The sequence below is a fragment of the Xyrauchen texanus genome, chromosome 16 (assembly GCF_025860055.1).
Source record: "Xyrauchen texanus isolate HMW12.3.18 chromosome 16, RBS_HiC_50CHRs, whole genome shotgun sequence".
Taxonomy (NCBI): Eukaryota; Metazoa; Chordata; class Actinopteri; order Cypriniformes; family Catostomidae; genus Xyrauchen; species Xyrauchen texanus.
Genome location: NC_068291.1, coordinates 21,771,731 through 21,790,748, shown reverse-complemented (window position 1 = coordinate 21,790,748; position 19,018 = coordinate 21,771,731). Strand labels below are relative to the sequence as shown.

Here is a 19,018-nt window from a genome sequence, read left to right as displayed (position 1 = left end):
TAAAAATGAATGCCATTTAAATCAAGGCAAAAAGCAATATTTTAATTAGCAGCTCAATAAAAACTATTTTCTTTGTGAGTGTAGGATAATGTTGAAAGTAGGTCTGCATACAGCCAAATCTGGTGTCAGGATAAAACAAAACAATCATTTTGATTTTGGCTCTACAACGCCTTACACAGAATAAGGTCTGAGGTCGCACATTGCTATGAAGTCATTTATCTTCACAGTGAGCACACACTGCACATCATATACTTTTGTGCAATGCTTTCATCCTACTGAAGCCAAATGTGATCTCACTAATGCCATTTTTGTGTACAACAAAGCCTAGTTTCCCATCCTCAACAAATAGCTTGATTTTGTTTGTTTTTAAAGTTTGAATATTAAATGATGTGTCAAAACAGTGTTAAATGAAGACCAAAAGGATAATTATGTCATTTACTCATCCTCATGTTGTTCCAAACCTTATGTATTTCTTTCATCCGTGGGACACAAAAGGAGACATTAGTAAACATTCCCATATATTGAACGGAGATGCAATGAATAGTGACTGAGAGACAAACATTCCTTTTGCGTTCCACAGAAGAAAGGCATACGAGTCTGGAAAACATAAGTAAATGAACAGAATTTGAACTATACATTAAGGTTTATTCATTTATTCACTGTAGTCTATGCTAAGAAAAAGGAAGCCAGGCTTCAACTCATGAGAGCATTAGATGGGAAAGGTTATCTTGATATAAAATTCAGGGTTGTCATGCCAAATAATTCTAAAAACACCTACAGTTTTATAAGGAAAGCCATACTGTTTATGTAGGATTTAGAATGGTCTCAAAAGTGCTAACTTTCACTTAGTCAATGCCATATTTCATTAAGGCCACTAGATTTTTTTTTTTGGCTCCTCTGAGAAACATATTTTGGAGGCACTATCGAATTCTTAACAGCAATTTAATCTCGAACATAAGCTGGCTGTCATGCAAAGCACCTTTACTGTTGTATATTTTAGAGTTGCATGCCACTATGGACAAATTCTCAGACTCTGAAAGAGTTTTAATTCAGCCAACATTTTTAGCACTGCTGCAAGAATATTCTATCACTCTATCATTCAGTTTACATTAATGGGATGCAAAGTAATTTGAGGAAATCCTGGGATTTCACTCATTTGTCAATTGAGGCATTGTTTATTTGGTGTCGTAAGGGAATTTGGACTCTACGAAAAGAGCATTTTGGCCCACATGTCCTTTGCTACTGGCAGGGCCGGTGCTAGGATACGATCTTTGGTGGGGCACTCATATGTTTAAGGGGGGCAACGTTGATCGTTTCGCCGTCTGTCTGAGAGGTGGAGTGCCCCTTGATCATTTTGCTGTCAGTCAGGGGTGCATCAGAAGTTTCCCCCCCCCAAGCCCCCTATTAGACCCAGCTTTGAGACCTGGTCTCAGATAATCATGTTACTATACCTACTTTTTAGCAAAAACATTTTACGTGGTTCGTTGTACATATCACAGCAGTTTCCTGGTGAAATGAGCACTAGAGGTGCTAAAACAACAATTACTTTTATTCCCTTTCACACAAATTACAAGTAAAATGGCAGATTATTAGTGCTTAAACACTTTCTTTCCGCCCTGTTCCTCACATGATGCTCTCTTATTGTGAATCTAAGCACTTTTACTATAGACTTGTAAGGAGATATATTTTAACACTTGCATTACATAACCAACTACATTTTTTATGCTTATTTTAACACAAGCAAATTGAGCAGTAGCTCAACTCATGTGTCGTGTCGAAACATGAAAATTGTAACAGAAGAACCACAAAATGCATGGTTTCTTCAGCAATTGTCACTTTTATGACATATCGGTTAAGTTTAGGTTTTGAGATTTAGGGTAGGGAGGTAGGATTTGTTTATTTAAACTCGACAGAGCATTATCCTTAAAAACATCCTCTGTTTGGAAGAAAATTTTACTCGCTTTTAGCGCCACTCGGTGGATATTTCACCTCGGAACTGCCGCGATAGGAGTAAGGAGCCACGTAATATTATTTTGCAAAAAATTTTGCGCAGTCACATTTTTTTCATGAGATCAGGCTCATCCTCTGCTCATATTTTCACACTGTTCACATGTCCATTGACACAGTGAAAATAGACACACAATTACACACTTTCCCCTTTCACAGGTTAGGCCTCTGACAGTTCATCTCGCCTACAATGCTGTGCTTGGCCTCAGCATAAGAGACAAATTTTGGGGTCCAGGGGTTGGTCACCCCTCTCTCACATTGTTACCTGCACCCGCAGCTCTCCACCACCATGTCCTCGTACTGTTTATAAACCACGTTATTCCCTGAGTCAATGTACAGGATGCTGATGGGGCTGAGCTTGGAAGGAACGCAACAGCTGGGAGGCGTGGACTCTGGGTCCATGGAGTTCATGAGTGTCTGGATGATGGCATGGTTGGTTGGTTCCAGGTGGGAGCGCAACGGAAAGTCACACAAGCCCTCACAGTGGTACGCTTCGTAATCTAGCGGCGCGATAATCCAGTCGTCCCAACCGAGTTCTTTGAAGTTCACATGAAGCGGCTTCCGGCTGCAACGTGTTCTCCGTCTGCCAGTTCCTTTACCCCCATTTCCGCCCCCTCCACCACCTACTCCACCAGGACGTCCTGCTAGTGCTGTCCCTCTCCTCCGCCGATGTCTGGGGTGTCCATGTTTGATACCATGTTCTGGTGCAGGATTATGGAATTTATTACTTTTCATGGACCTAATCTTCTCACGGATCTCCCTAAAGAGGTTCTCCTTCCTACGTGCCCGAGAAAAGGCCACCAGCAAGGCCCTTTCATGGGTTTGCTGATCCTCATGGTTAAGTCCCAGCATAGTGGGATGCACCTCCTCATTAGTTGAATCAGAAACAGCAGCTATGCTGAAACATAACAGTCTGCTGATTCCTTTGGTCCTATGCAACCTGATGTGGGTCTTCACACTTGCACCAACGTCAAACACATCCCATGTGGCTGAAGCAGTATCTAAAAGATCAATGGTCCTGGAGGTAAGGAGCAGAGGCTTGTGAGAAGATCCAGGGAGAGAGCAAGTGTGGAGGAGTAATCGGTATAGGTTCCCACCATGAGAAAGTAAATTTAAGATGTCAGGCGGTGGCCTCCTTAGAATCCGTAGCTCCACCTCCATCAGTTCATCCAGTCGTGAGAGACCAGACAGGTCAAATGTGTATTGCTGGTGGAACATTGGGGATGGCTCATCTGAAGGTATAAAAGAATGGGTAAAGGATTAGCATTTAAGACTATGAACATTTAAATATCCTGTAAAAGTAGAAATTTCAAGAATGAGTCAATTAAAAGGGTGACCACTGGTTGAAGATCAGATTGAAAAAAAAAATACTAAGTATTAATTAGTTCAAGGAATGTTCCAAGTTCGCTACAAGTTTAGATCATTCAACAACACATGCAACTTTTCACAGATAGGTTTAGTAAGCTTTATCACACTAAAATCATGAGAACTCATAATGTTTGTGTCTTGTGGCTATACTATTGAAACAGCGTGTATTTTAATGTTTATTGACTGGCCCTTTCACTTCCATTGTAAGTGCCTTATTGTTACTGCACTTTCTGCTACAAAACATATATTTAACCTGGAACATTCCTTTAATTATCTGTCGATATGGTCAATTACAGCAAGCCTAAATGAGGCAAACCCTAATGCATTTCCTCATCTTACTATGAACAATCTGACACATGGATTTTTGTTAAAAATGCCATATACAAATCGTAAAACCATCGACTCAATGAGAATAACATTCAGGGGCCCATATTATTTCTCCAAACGCGAGGTGCAGCTTGCTCATGGAGACCAGGTGGAGCGCATTTGGCTGACCTGTTGGACAGCTTCAGCCTTTGGCAGCATCTGCTAATTACACTGATTGAGTGAGAAGAAGGTTTGGCAGGACACTGAAAATGCTCAGCTCTTCAAAAAGCTCTCCGCTTCCCCCTTTGCTGTCCTTGATGTCCTCAGGAGAAGGCAGTAAATTTGGAAGGTGGGTGGCTCGAGGACGTAATTAAATGTTAGGTAACAATTCAAGCCGTGGTGGACCTCGCCTTCTGTGGCCACTATGCACTGAACATGACCTGCCACTAACTTGAATTCACTGCATACAGATGCAAGGAATAAATCTCACATAACATTTGAGGATTGACTTCAAGATGTTGTCCTCTCCTTTCCTTTGTTTAAAGAAAGAAATTGGCCCTAAGCACACATCCGAAGCCTGGTCCCATCCGTGACTGAGATGATGCAGAAGAAACCTTTGCTATAAGAGAGTCCAGACTTTGCATTCAGATGAAAACAAGCTTCAATGTTGAAATTTTGACGTCCAGCTCAAAAACGGGACCCAGAGTATCATGCAACCTGATACAGTGACCACAGTTTCATGGGTTAAACTTGAAGAGGATTCTTCCAATATGAGCTGGTAGTATAAAATCTCAAGGCCAGATCAGGACAAATCTTGTTGACTGCATACTACTAGAGAAACCTTAAGAATAATGGTAACTGCAAACAATTTGGCATCTAACAAATGTCTGGGAACTGTCCACACAGACTGTACCTGCCCTATGGTACTACATGAGTGCAAAAAAGAAGATAGTATCCAACAGAGGTGTTTTAAAGACAAAGACGCTGTGGATTCATCTTCTTCCTGAGACAAAGGAATGCTGTTAAAATGAAGGGGGGGGGGTTGTAGAGTAAGGCATCCTCCTTAAAGCTAATTTCCGCTTGCCAGACAAAACAATGACATAACCTAGAAAATTAGTTTGAGCAGACAGGGACTCGAGTTCCAGTACCTTGGGCCCAACTCGAGTGTCTGAATGTGCTCTCAAAGTTTGCATGGCTTTAGATGAGGTCATGTTATGTCACCAAATTATGCACGCAATGCAATGTCCTTTTAGAATACTTTAAACTCAAAGAGAAGAACTCAAAAAGATCAAATCAAGTTTCTGGATTCTTCTCTTTTAAAGTAAAATCTCCAGTGTTATGAAAGGAGAAAATCAATGTGACAAGATGTACTGTAGCTAAGAATTCATAAAATGCTAATCATTACCCATGTTACCCTTATCCAAATGTGGCATTGGGGCACTTTTTTATTATTATTTTAAGGCTGTACTCTCAAATGTAATAATTGTCCTTTCAGTGTATGAATGTCACTTCAACTCTTGCCGACACTCTGGACATTTAAGAACCTCTCTCACTTTATGCTAAAATAGATTTTTTATGCATATCTATATACATAAGAAATCTGTTCGAAATTAAAATGTTTCTCTATCTTTATCAGCAACACCTGGTGCTCTGTTTTAGAGACTTTGGCTTAAGGTGCTTGTGAAGGTTATTTGTCACAGATGTGGGAAATTCGAGACATTTGACTTCATATTTCTTACACGGTCTTTTAAGTATTTTGAAATTATTATCTTGAAGTTGATAAGCCTAAACAAAAAAAAAATTTAATCCTAACCTAAGCTTAATACATTGCAAACTGTATATAGGCATGACGATTCATAACAATAAAATCATGTAGAATGAGTCTAGCAGAGCATTACTTTACCTACATTATCACAGAAATCTGATACATAGCCTAAGACATAAATAAAATTATAGTTCATTTGGGCATTCATGTACATATGTAATTCCACTAGAATTTGGAAAAATGTATGTTACATATTTTTTAAGTATTTTGAAATGTAGTTACATATAAGTATTCAACTTGTGTGTTTTGCATACAGTATATTGATTTCTGTAATTTTCTGTACATTTTCAAAATGTAATTGGAAAAACAAAGTTAAAGACTAACTGTGTAAATTATAATACATATTTCTCTAATTGCCTTAAAAAATTGCGTAAAAATGTACGCACAAACCAATTTATGATAACTATTAATGTCATCATCTGTATAATCTCACTAATAATAGGCTAATAATAATTATTACAAAGTAATATCCTTAAAACCAGCGCATTTTATTGAATAAATGTAATCTGTCTACATGTAAATCCTCAGTAATAGGCCTACTGTTACTGAGGACGCACAGAGAACAATCATCTTAAACAGTCATTTATGAATTAGTCTATTTACAGCATTTGAAATGATCTATTACTACAAAATGGCATTATGCCATTCATTATAATAAATTATTTCAGGTGCCATGTACAGTATCCTTCCGAATACAAATCAGTCAATCTGAAGGTATTAAAATCTACCGATGGCCAATAAGACATTAGACATGGGCACAATGGACGTCATATAACCCACCTATCTCTCTGTCACTGGCGGATCAATATCACCCACCTTGCTCCTGCAGGTCCACGAAGCTGGTAACTGTATTGGCATATCTCCTGGAGCGCGCCAGGCTGCCGTTCGCTCCGCGTCGGTCCAGTTCCGATAGAGTCCTGTACAGAGAGATCATGTAAGACGGAACATGGACAGATGTCGAGGAGCTCGTGCTGGCTTCTCCTGGACCGCGCGCGTCCAGATGTGAGTGGAGCCCGTTATCAGGCGCGCCGGAGGGGTACTGCGCCGACCCTAGCACCACTGCATCCAGAACATGTCCAAAGCAAAAGCAAAAGGAAAACCAGAGGAGGGGAGCGGCAGTCTTCTTGGGAGTCATTTTCAGTGGTCTCTGGCCGAAAATGGCAAAGTTGGATAGATTTGATGACTTTGGAAACTCCCCTTTGCTCTTTAGATAGTGTTAAAATCGTGAATGTGAGTAACGCTGGCTCGTGGGAATGAATGCTGTGTGCACACTGCGCCCCTATCGGCAACAAGAAACACTTTCATGTGGGAACATACAGTACAAATCCCCAACAGCATTCCAATAGTGAACTTTTATTGTCAATTAGGAAGCTGTTTTAATATAATAAATGATGCTAAAAAGGTAATTGGTGTCCTGCATTTTGAATGAGCTGAGCTATAATTCTTAAAAGGCTAATACCAAAAAAATAATTAATTATCTTATTAAAAAACATTGCTCCTAAAATCACATAGTGACTGTTTACTACTAAGTAAACTGAAAAACGGTCTCAAATACCTAACATACATTTTGGAGATTATTATGATTAGTATTTTGATTTTAAACGTTTGCTATATTTATGAAGGCTATATATCCAAGAATTTCACCTACTGTTGCACTTGTGTACATGGTAGTGTGACAATAAAGTGATTTGATTTGATTTGATATATTTTGCCCAACCGTCCCTTCTTTTATGCACCCGTACTGCCATCTACTGTTGAGACTCTCGTGTCACATACAACTACAGATGCCACATTTACTGTATACCACAATCAGAATCAGCTTATTTGCCAAGTATACCACGTTACAAATAGAGTAAATACAGCATAATAGCATATAATCCTGTCAAATGCAAATATGATAATGTACTTATATATAATGTACAAACTAATAAGTCATATAATCATACATTTACACTTAAATGGTACACAGAAACCAATACGTTTAACTTAAACTTTAAATTAATTTGGATGACACAAAAAGCAATAAACACCTTGCATGGCACCCTATATACTTTATTTTATGATGCTATTCATCAATACAAAATACCAGCTACAAAGAATTGTTTGCAAAAACTTGGACTGTTTTTCTGCTAATAAATTATACATATTCAGAAATGTCTTAAAGTGAAAAAAGGAAAAGTAATATTAACTTACAATAAATTATGCCATAACAAAAGATATCTATCCATAATTAGTCCAGATATATCATGTATAAATTAATAATGTTATATTGAATATTGTAATTCATTGTTTTATTTAATTTAATTTAGGATTCAAACTGATAGAACGCATTAGTTCTGTGGGTATTAATTGATAACAAAGTCTCGGGATATTTTCTCTTTGCAAAATTACAAGAGCTAATACCGCTCCACACAGGAGATCCTGCAAGTACTTCAGTTATTTTTCCCCTATAATTTATGAATTGATTTATATATATATAAACCTACTAAATGCATTTTAAATGTTATATCATTTTTCATCTGCTGATCAGCCCATCAACGAGAGCATTCATGTACCATAGATTAATAGGAAGGATTTAGATCTTATTACTATCCATTTGTCTCCTTATTTACACCTTGTCAACTATCGAAAATAAAGAATATCATATGTATAATCTTTAATCAAGCATATGCCTCTTTTCACTTGTCGCTTACTAGATTCCAAGAGGGAACATAATAATCCATTACTATTCCATTACTGTTAGCCTATATCCATGGAAACTGCTCCAGTCCTCAAGTGGAAAATTATGTTTCATAAAATGTCCAACCCAAAATGGGGTACCATGGAAATTCAACCTTGGATCATAATGTTGAGGTAAAGCATATTTCCAAAGGCACCACCTGAACACTCAATTTACAATATGACTGGTACACCACTCTAAAGTAGCTTAACCATGTCAACATGCAGCTGAGTGTGTGCTGATTTGCAGGCTGGCTTAACTAGCACTATACTATAAAAGGTTTTCACGTTAGACTTTGGAGTTCTTGCCAGGGAGTGCATTTCCCCTGCTTTCTCTCTAACCTCAAATATACTTTTTATATTAATAATAATAACTAATAAAGTAGTAATTCCTTCTTAAAAATACCCCATTCAAACAGAATAGTAAACATATTCGAGTAGCTAAAGAAACATTTAAAACATTCACATACTGTAGATTTTATTCATTGGAAATGTTTCCAATAAAATATATTTTTATATATTATATAAATGGAAGTGTTGATTCAAAGGGCATTGCAAAAGTTACTGAAAGTACTGCTTTACATTAATTAATTTCACATTTATTTAAAAAACAACAACTATCTTTTCTTTCAAGACCCATAGCAACATGGAGAATCTTTGACCACACAGTAGCGCCTTCTCCACTTTATCCAGGCTTATACTCATCATCATAAAAAAGTGGACTAGACTCATGCATTGTGCCAAAACTATAACTCGTAACTCCATAAAATAAGGGCAATGAGTTAGAGTATTTTGACAACATCCATATAGCTGATTCCACATCACATACTGTAATTTCAGTGACTTATGATCAGTTGTTCTTCAACAGTTCGCAGAGATTTGACACCAGTAACAGAATTTTGTCATTGCCTTCCATTATTGCTGTCAACTAGCTGCAAAGATGTTTCTGTAAATGCATGTGTCAACTATGATAATAGTTTGCAAATAAATAAATAAAATCCATAAGCCCATAACAGAAATCCTTAAAGGAATAGTTCACCCAAAAATAGATATTCTCTCCTCATTTACTCAACGTCATGCCATCCCAGATGTGTATGACTTACTTTCTTCTGCAGAATACAAACAAATATTTGACTTTTATGCTGCCTTTATGTGCTTTTTGGAGCTTCATAGTTTTGATCACCATTCACTTGCATTGTATGGACCTACAGAACAGAGATATTCTTCTAAAAATCTTTATTTGTGTTCTGCAGAAGAAACAAAGTCATACACATGTAATGTCATGAGGGTGAGTAAATGATGAGAGGATTTTCATTTTTGGGTGAACTATCCCTTTAAATTCTAATCTTGTCTGTTGATGTGATTGTATTGTTTATTTAAGAAGCATGGCCTCTTATTTCCACCAGCACGAAATGGGGGTTGAGGTTCATCTGTTCGCTGTTACAGAAGTACGACAATTATTTTGTAAGTTATGCAAATCTAGATCTTTGCAATTAATTTGAAAATATACTGTTATTTAAATTACTGTAGTTATATTTGTCTACATTTTATACATATTATTGTGGTCTGGCAGTCAGATGCTGGTGTGTGGGTTTAAGACTTCTGCAGAGATACCATCATTGAAAGAGATTGAAGCTGTAAATTGCATGATCTTTTACCGAGATGTATCTTGCGGTATGTATAGTTATAATTCACTCATTATATTTGCGTAAACTCTGTAAATGTCACAGACTGCATTACACAGCACATGGTCAGATGGTCAGGAGAAACAATTGATTGTGATGCAGATTATTAATGTTCACTTCTACTCTTGGTTTAATATTCTAACACGTTTCTAGAGTAGATGGTTCACAGTTAAATAGACAAAATGCTCTTAAAGTAACCTATTGTTTTAAAGCTTGAGCCATTAAGTGAATGTCCAGAATATTGTTTCTTAAAGTGACCGTGTTCTGGTTTACAGGATTGCTGTTTTTGTCCTAAGCTTTATTTGTCTCGTCAATGGGGATCTACTTGAGGCTGATCAAGATGCTTCCTAATACACCTGCAAGCCACTATTTAATTATATTTGATTCCAAACTATGAATTTGCATGTGATTAATTGCCAGCCATCTTGAGATCTGCTCTTAAAGGTATAGTTCACCAAACATTTAAATTCTCATCATTTACTCACTCTAATGCCATCCCAGATGTGTATGACTTTCTTTCTTCTGTGGAACACAAACAAACGTTGTAAGAATATCTCCGCTCTGTAGGTCCATACATTTGCAAGTCAGCAGGGTCCAAAGGGTTTGAAGCTCTAAAAAGCACTGGTTAAATACATGTTTTCAGAAGAGAAACATATCAATATTTAAGTAATTTTTACTATAAATCTCCACTTTCAACAGCCCTACTAATATTTGGGGCAATTAACATTCTTTCTGCATATTGCTACCTACTGGGCAGGGAGGATAATTTATAGTAAAAAGGACTTAGCGATTTGGTCTGTTTCTCACCTACACCTGTCATATCGCTTCTGAAGACATGGATTTTACCATTAGAGTTGTATGGATTACTTTTATTGTACCTTTATGTGCTTTTTGGAGCTTCAATGTTTTGGACCCTGCATTGTATGGACCTAAAGTGCTCAGATACTCTTTTAAAAATGTCCGTTTGTGTTCATCAGAAGAAAGAAGGTTATACACATCTAGGATGACAATTTTTGTTGAGCTATTCCTTTAAAAATGGGCCAATATGAATTTGTACTCTGAGTAATTTCACCATGTAATTTTATGCTCAAAAAAGGCCTTTAACAGCATTATTGTTGTTTTAGTGTGCCTGAGGACTGGATCCTTGTTGAAATGGTTAGACCTTTGGAAGAAGTAGAGCTCACATTTGCGCTGAAGCAGCAGAATGTGGATCAGTTAAAAGAGCTACTGAAACTAGTGTCAGACCCAGATACACAACAATATGGTAAAGAGCATCTCATTTGTCTTGATCCTAACAATGAAATCATAAACCACTTAGTTCTCACTCTCTTTCTTTTTCTTTAGGGACGTTTCTGAGCTTGGAAGAAATCGCTGCTCTTGTGCAGCCATCTCAGCTGACCGAGAAAGTCATGCAGAACTGGCTTCAGAGTAATGGGGTCAAAAACTGTCACACGGTCGTAACTCTGGACTTTCTTCAGTGAGTCATGACTGTTCAGTAAGGATGATTTTAGTCAACTTTGCCACAGTATCCATGACATGGACTACAAGAATTTAATTAGTTCTGAAAAATGTAATTTTTATTTTTGAGATAAATAAGGGTTAAAATGGTAGTCTTTATTCATACAGTACATAGTGTGTGCACTTGACATTGAGAAGTATTACTAGCTAAATAATAGTTTTAATTGATAATGATAAAACATGATATGAGTGAATATGAATGTTTATTCATTTATGATCAACAGGCCTCTCTTTTTTTCTCTGTTTTCTTAGAGTAGCAGAAACATTACTCCCTGGCACTACATTTCACCACTACAGGAGAGATGGACACACACAATGTTTAAAGCTTTGCTCTTGAAGGAAATTTCAAGTATTTCTCTCTGGCGGTATTACATAATTACAAGGAAGCATAGTATCATATGTCCCTGATGGAAAACCTTTCATTGCTTTTAAATCTGTTTTGTGTAGTACATTTATTCATATATTCATATTTTTGACTTGGCTGAGTTTATGAGTCTATTTGCTGGGGGATTCATTCAGCAGGTCGTGGGCATTAACAGAGGTGGTAAAGCTGGCATTGAAGCCAGTCTGGATGTGGAATACATCATAAGTAGTGGAGCAAACATTTCTACATGAGTCTTCACTAATACAGGTACGTGATCAATGGACGTAAAATAGATTAATCAATTTAGTTTGATTTAATGTTTAGGATAAGGGCTGCTATTGCAAATTTAAGATTTAATCATCATTTTTATATTATATAATTAATTCTGTCAGTTGATCAATTTTCTTTATCTCGATTAATCGCTCAATGTTTCACAATCTCGATTAATTGCAGATTTTGAATGTGCTGAAATTTGACTAAATATACTTATTTTCCTGCCAAAATGCATTTATTCCCTTCTTAGGAAAGAAAACAAAAATAAAGGTTACAATAATGCTTTATTAACATTTTCCAAATAAAGCCTTCCACAATATAAATATAGAAATGCACTAAAATGGCACAAGAGTAACATTAAACGTTTCCTAAAGTCTAAGTGAGAGTTTATGTGACTGATTGAAAGAACTATTCCCTATAGGTTACATATTCATTGTAATGTGCATGAAATCTCTTAAACCCTCATTCTCTACAACATCAATTGGCAGGCAGCCTGTGGTTATCCACTTTGGATATGGAATTCACAAGATTTGCATCAGGGTGTCTGTTTTGAACTCCACATGAAAATGGCATACTACCCATACTGCTTCTCTCATATCTATGTATACCACAAATGGTAAGAGTGGTATTATGCCATTTCGAAAATGACCAACGTCTTATTCTACTTTTAATGCTGTCTACTCTTTTCCAGTAATCATGTGTCCTGCCCAACACATTGCAAAGTTTCCGCCCTGGTAAATGCGTTAATCACGATTAAGAAAGATTAATGCGTTAAACATTTGAAATTAATTGCATTTCAATTTTTATGTAAAATAGTTACTATCAATGCATCATAGAGTCTGATCAAAGTGGTCTGTTTCTGAAAGAATTGTCATTATTCTTGAATTGTAAATTTGACAAGCTTCATTGTTATCTCGGTTATAGGTTGTCATGAGTCCCAGGAGCCATTCCTTCAGTGGATGCTGCTCCTCAGCAACATGTCTGCTGTGGCTTGGGTCCACACCATCAGATTTGGAGATGATGAGGACAGCTTTTCTGCTGCCTATTTGAACCGCATCAACGTTAAGTTCATGAAGACTGGCCTCAGAGGGATCTCCATGTGTTTTGCTTCTGGTAAGTCCAGACCAGCCTTTCATGCTGTTGTTTTAAAAAAAAAAAATTCAACATATGTTCTTATGTTTAATATGTTAAACTATTCTGTTTTAAAACAGTTTATTTTTGCAATTCCATTTGGTGGTGTATGTGTTGCAGAAATTACATAAGCTTTAAGATGGTCGCTTTATGAAAGAAAGAAAAAAGTTGATTAAAGGGATAGTTTGCCCAAAATGAAAATTCTGCCATCATATACTCGATGTTCCAAACACGTATGACAATCTTTTTTTCTGTGGAACACAGCAGAATGTTAGGAACTGACAACCTCAGTCCCCATTTACTCTCTTTTAATAGAAAAAAGAGCAGCGTCAAAATTCTTCAAAATGTATTTTTGTGTTTAACGGAAGAAATGTGGGTTATATGTGTCAACATAAGGGAGGGTAAATAATGACAGAATATTCATTTTGGGGGAACTATCCATTTAATTTTTCTAATAGAGCGCAAGTGCCCATCCACTTTTTTTTTTTTTATCCGTCTGGGTTCCGAAAGTATTTTTCCCATTAATTTTCCACCAGCTCCGAGGTGAATCACAACATTACAAACTTTGATTTAAAGCAAAAAGTCTTTGAAAAATGGACAAAAAGATAAAAGTATTAGACTGTGTACTTAACATCTTTAATGAGGGAATGAACTACAATCCCATGACATAACACAAAAAACAAAGGAAATATATAAAACTATTTATATAAGGTTGTTGTAAAGAAACAATATATTTTAAGTTTACTTCAAAATATTCTGATATATACACAGTATTCACTCAATGAGCACATTATTAGGAACACCTGTACACCTACTTAATCATGCGATTATCTAATGAGCCAATCATGTGGCAGCAGTGCAATGCATAAAATCATGCAGATACGGGTCAGGAGCTTCAGTTAATATTCACATCAACAATCAAAACGGGGAATAAATGTGATCTCTGTGATTTCGACCGTGGCATGATTGTTGGTGCCAGATGGGCTTGTTTGAGTATTTCTGTAACTACTGATCTCCTGGGACTTTCATGCACAACAGTCTTTAGAGTAACAAAAAACATCCAGTGAGGGGCAGTTCTGTGGACAGAAAGCTTGTTGATGAGAGAGGTCAACAGAGAATGGCCAGACTGGTTTGTGCTGACAGAAAGGCTACGATAACTCAGAAAACCACTCTGTACAATTGCAGTGAGCAGAAAAGCATCTCAGAATGCACAACATGTCGAACCTTGAGTTGGATGGGCTACAACAGCAGAAGACAACGCTGGGCACTTTATCAGGACCTTAGTGTTTCTAATAAAGTGCCCAGTGAGTGTATATGTAGTTTGAGGTTGTAGGGAGACACGATTGTGTCATTCACAGTGCATCATGGAAGTGGGTGTTCACTGCTGGCCTTTTTTGCCAGGCTATGTTGGTCACGTTTCTTTGATCGTTGAAGCTTTCTTTGCTGGACCATGAGTAGTGTAAAAAACAATGAAGTTGAAATAACACCGACTGATGACTTCAACAAAGGCATATACCATAGATGAACAACTTCGTAGCTCACGTTAGTTCGGCCTTTAAAAGTATGTAAGTTATTGATGAAAATCAATTTGACTACAGAAAAAAATTATGGTATTTTTACTTCCAGAACCAGACTGTTGATCTCTATTACATGGTCCCTATTTGCCCCATTATGTGGTTTTTGTTTGTAAGTTGGTGCCGTAGTTTTCAGCCCCTAACCTCCACAGACATATTTCAAAAACACTGGAAGCGCTTACCCAGACTTGGCTGCACTCTCAGACAATTACTGGGTTATCAGTAACCTTGTGCCCGTACCATGGGTTTCTGGAACTTTGGTTTGTAAATAATATGAAGAGAATGGGTTACAGTTTGTGCCCATTTGACATTACACTCTTGATGTTACATGTTGCACTAATTTATTTGTATTTATTAGCTACATCTTAAGATCAATCCGCAACAATTTTGGTATCTGCATCTTAATCAAAGGCTTCAACTTCAGTAGTAGGAAGAGTACTTTCTTTTCTAAATGACCAGCACATGAAGGGCCTTCCTGCTTTAGGATTCCTCATCCCACGTCTTTACAAACTGCAAGGCAAAGGTCTTTATGATGTAAGCATTCTACATACTAAAGTACATTCTTTTGTTACTGTGGTGCTGCTCTGTACTCAAAGGGGTGTTGCCTTTAAATGAATCAAATTAAACCAAATGTGTGATTATTCAGGTAGCTAACTATAAACATGTTGATAGTTTAAGTTTAATTTGGTCACCAAGAACTGTTGTGGCAATTCTAAGAATGCATTGCAGAAATCATTAGGCATGAAAGTGGAAAGGTTTAGTTTAGATGCTCTAGCAATAGTATGCTTCCAATGACTTGATATACCAGTTATTTTCTCCCCCTGTTCTTAGGTAACAGAAGGGTGTCACCTGAGTTGTCTAGATGATAAAGTTGAAGGGAAAGGTTTCTGTGCCGCCTCCTTGTGGGATCCAGTGATGGGATGGGGAACACCAAACTACCCTGTTCTTCTTGCAGCTCTTATGGGTTGAGCCACTGCCTGTTTAGGGAGGTTCCACCCTTTTTGCATAGATTTACTTTGCAGAACACATTTTGCAGATATTGATTTTTCATTACTTTACAAAAGCATCTACATACAATCATATCAAGATTCAGTAGACCTCTGTGAATAATCAAGATTGTTTTCTAAACAAAACAAGTTCTTTCAATGTTAACTGAACCTTTCATGATTGGTTGATTAGCCCGCCCACATTCCCTCTCCTTGACAAACAGGTCACATCACTTTTGGTCTTCTGGTAAAATTGATTGGTTCAGAGTAAAGGATCTGTTGTTTCCAGGTATTGACTCTTAAAAAAGCTTCTTGTTTTAAACATAAAACATAGCGTGACAAATTCAGACAAAAATCCATGAATCTTATCTTTACTACATATAATTATATTTTTGGATTTCAAATTTTAAGAAACTGAACTGATCAATGCTCTGGTGTGCAATATGCTCTATTTATGGGCATAATTCATATGGATTTCAGTTCCTTAAAACAAATTATTTTATAAACTTTAGGTAGACATTTTAAGGTTAAATTGTAGCATGTAATGAAGCCAACCAAATTACTGAACATGTGGCCTGTGGCCTATTTTTATCTTTTTATTGGGTTGATTTCACAGACTTTTTGAAGAGATCCTCAGGGAATTAAATATTGAATGGACCCTGTTGTGAGGGAACTCCAAGATTGTTTTTCTACTAAGACATCTGATGTATTAAATATTGAGCAACTGATCGTACTTGTTTTTTGAAAGATGCATTGCCTCCAGGATTCTCTCTATAAAATGTATGTGAATGTTTTCAAGATAAATGTCTGATTTCTTTTATATGAAAAACAGATTAAAGTTTTATTTTGAAATAAATGCTACCTTAGTGTGCTTCTAGTTAGAGATGTCTACCTACACCTACTGTACCTATATACTTTTTAAAAGGGATTTGTCATTGTTTGAATTGTCTTAACTTAAATATTTTTTCTTGAATCTTCATGTGTATGTGCAGGGCCGACACTGAAAAAAACATGGTAACACTTCACAATAAGGATACATTTATTAACATTAGTTAATGCATAATGCTTTTTACAGCATTTATTAATCTTGGCTCATGTTTGTTCATAGTGCATTAAAGCTGAAGTATGCCATTTCTGCAACACCAAACAAAATTGCAAAAATAAACTGCTTTCTGAATACTCCCCCGTTGATCAAACAAAGAGACAGTCCTGCCCCCCATCTCACACCATTGGTTGAGTAATGTTTTTGGGATGGGTCAAAGCGGGTCACTCAAAACAAACCGAACAATTTTCTTAGTGCAACAGAAACACTGTGTTTACAGTTTTTGAGAAAATTAACCTATGAATGGCTTACTAATGGTTGTGTCTGCATATTAAGCTTAGAAGTATTTTAACACAGAAAAAGTTGCATACACTGGCATCAAAAGTTTGGAATAATGTACAAATTTGGCTCTTGTGGAAAGAAATTGGTACTTTTATTCACCAAAGTGGCATTCGACTGATCACAATGTATAGTCAGGACATCAATAATGTGAAAATTTACTTTTACAATTTGAAAATAATGTTCAAGACAGCTTTGCAGATCTTTGGCATTCTAGCTGTCAGTTTGTCCAGATATTCAGGTGACATTTCACCCCACACTTCCTGTAGCACTTGCCATAGATGTGAATGTCTTGTCGGGCACTTCTCACACACCTTACAGTCCAACTGATCCCACAAAAGCTCAGTCGGTTAAGATCCATAACACTCTTTTCCAATTATCTGTTTCTTTGCCCACTCAAACCTTTTTCTTTTTGTTTTTCTGTTTCAAAAGTGTCTTTTTCTTTGCAATTCTTCCCATAAGGCCTGAACCCCTGAGTCTTCTCCTTACTGTTGTACATGAAACTTCACGGTTACTGTCGTAACCTCCATTCCCTGATTGATGTGTTGATGTAGTGAAACTAGATGTCGATCTTGAGCCCCAGACACCTTCAGATATTTGAGAAAAGGCCAATGAGAATTGGCGAGGACAATTTGCATGCCACTCCCCCCGACATATGGGTATAAAAGAGAGCTGGAATGCGGATTCTTTCAGGTTTTGCACTGAGGAGCAGAGGCAAGGTGCCGGTCATTACATCGGTATAGTACAGCCTGTGTCAAGAGGGACACAGCGTCTCTTCGTAACCCCCCGGAAGTTGGTGCCCGACGCAAACTGCGTACTCTGCGTATAGGGAGCGGCAGTACAGCATGTGAGGCATCTATTTCTCAAACTAGAGACTCTGATGTGCTCATTCTCTTGTTTAGTTGTACAACTGGCCTTCCACATCTCTTTCTGTCCTTGTTAGAGACAGTTGTCCTTTGTCTTTGAAAACTGTAGTGTACAACTTTGTGTGAAATCTTTAGTTTTTTGCCAATTTCAAGCATTGTACAGCCTTCATTCCTCAAAACAATGATTGACTGATGAGTTTCTCAAACACAAAAACAAAGACAATGTTTAGCATCATTTAATGAACCAAATAGCTTTCAACTGTGTTTGATATAATGGTAAGTGATTTTCTTGTACCAAATGATCAATTTAGTATGATTACTCAAGGATAAGGTGTTGGAGTGATGGCTGCTGTCTAGATTTTATAAAAAATGATTTTATTTCAAATAGTGATGGTGCTGTTTTTTACATCAGTAATGTCCTGACTGTACTTTGTGATAAGTTGAATGCCACTTTGGTGAATTAAAGTACCAATTTCCTTCCGAAACAGCTAAATCTGAACATTATTCCAAACTTTTGGCCGCCAGTGTACTTCCGCTTTAACTAATGTTAACATATACAACTTTTGGATTTTTAAACAATTATGACTATATGTTGAAACTAAGATTCAATGCTGTTTTATTGTTAGTTCATGTTAACTACTGTTGTTAACTAATGTTAACAAATAGAACCTTATTGTAAAGTTTTACCGAATTTTTTTTTTTACATTTAGATGCAAATAATGCTTAGATTGACTGAGACATTTATATGCAAACATACTAGGAGTAATATAGGATGTAGGTGAGCTAAATCTACTCAGTCACCATTATATTAACACAAAACCATGGGAAAACACCCAAAGAAACTACTGTAGAAAACAATTTACTTATTGGATTCACTTAAAATGTATTATGCAAGGGCCTATGCAACTGTTAGGTTTGTGAGTCTTCAGTTTACAAAACTGTCTTATGTAATATTACAGAAAAAAAAATAACCAGCACATAGATATATACTGTATGTACTTTTGAAGTCAGAAGTT

The 19,018-nt window shown here is 36.8% G+C and overlaps 2 protein-coding genes across 2 annotated transcripts; one reads left to right on the top strand and one right to left on the bottom strand.

Moving 5' to 3' along the window:
- Nucleotides 1–1,951: 1,951 nt before the first annotated feature.
- On the bottom strand, nucleotides 1,952–6,641 carry gdf7 (growth differentiation factor 7). Its single transcript, XM_052145865.1, has 2 exons — nucleotides 6,323–6,641; nucleotides 1,952–3,239 (listed from the first exon to the last, which is right to left on the bottom strand). Exons 1-2 carry the CDS (start codon nucleotides 6,639–6,641, stop codon nucleotides 2,269–2,271), a joined length of 1,290 nt encoding a protein of 429 aa, XP_052001825.1. The 3' UTR covers nucleotides 1,952–2,268.
- A 1,710-nt stretch (nucleotides 6,642–8,351) lies between these two features.
- Nucleotides 8,352–15,738, top strand: tpp1 (tripeptidyl peptidase I). The gene is given in 10 exon segments (XM_052145217.1): nucleotides 8,352–8,359; nucleotides 10,185–10,252; nucleotides 11,030–11,173; nucleotides 11,254–11,386; nucleotides 11,680–11,744; nucleotides 11,897–12,058; nucleotides 12,989–13,177; nucleotides 14,914–15,029; nucleotides 15,181–15,303; nucleotides 15,601–15,738. Coding segments are annotated over 10 exon segments (1,146 nt in total).
- The last annotated feature ends 3,280 nt before the right edge of the window (nucleotides 15,739–19,018 follow it).

Excerpts from the sequence above, each read along its gene's own strand:
- gdf7 (XM_052145865.1), bottom strand. The coding sequence starts at position 6,641 with ATGACTCCCAAGAAGACTGCCGCTCCCCTCCTCTGGTTTTCCTTTTGC. Across the intron at positions 3,240-6,322 it reads CGTGGACCTGCAGGAGCAAG|ATGAGCCATCCCCAATGTTC; the intron begins GTGGGTGATATT and ends TTATACCTTCAG.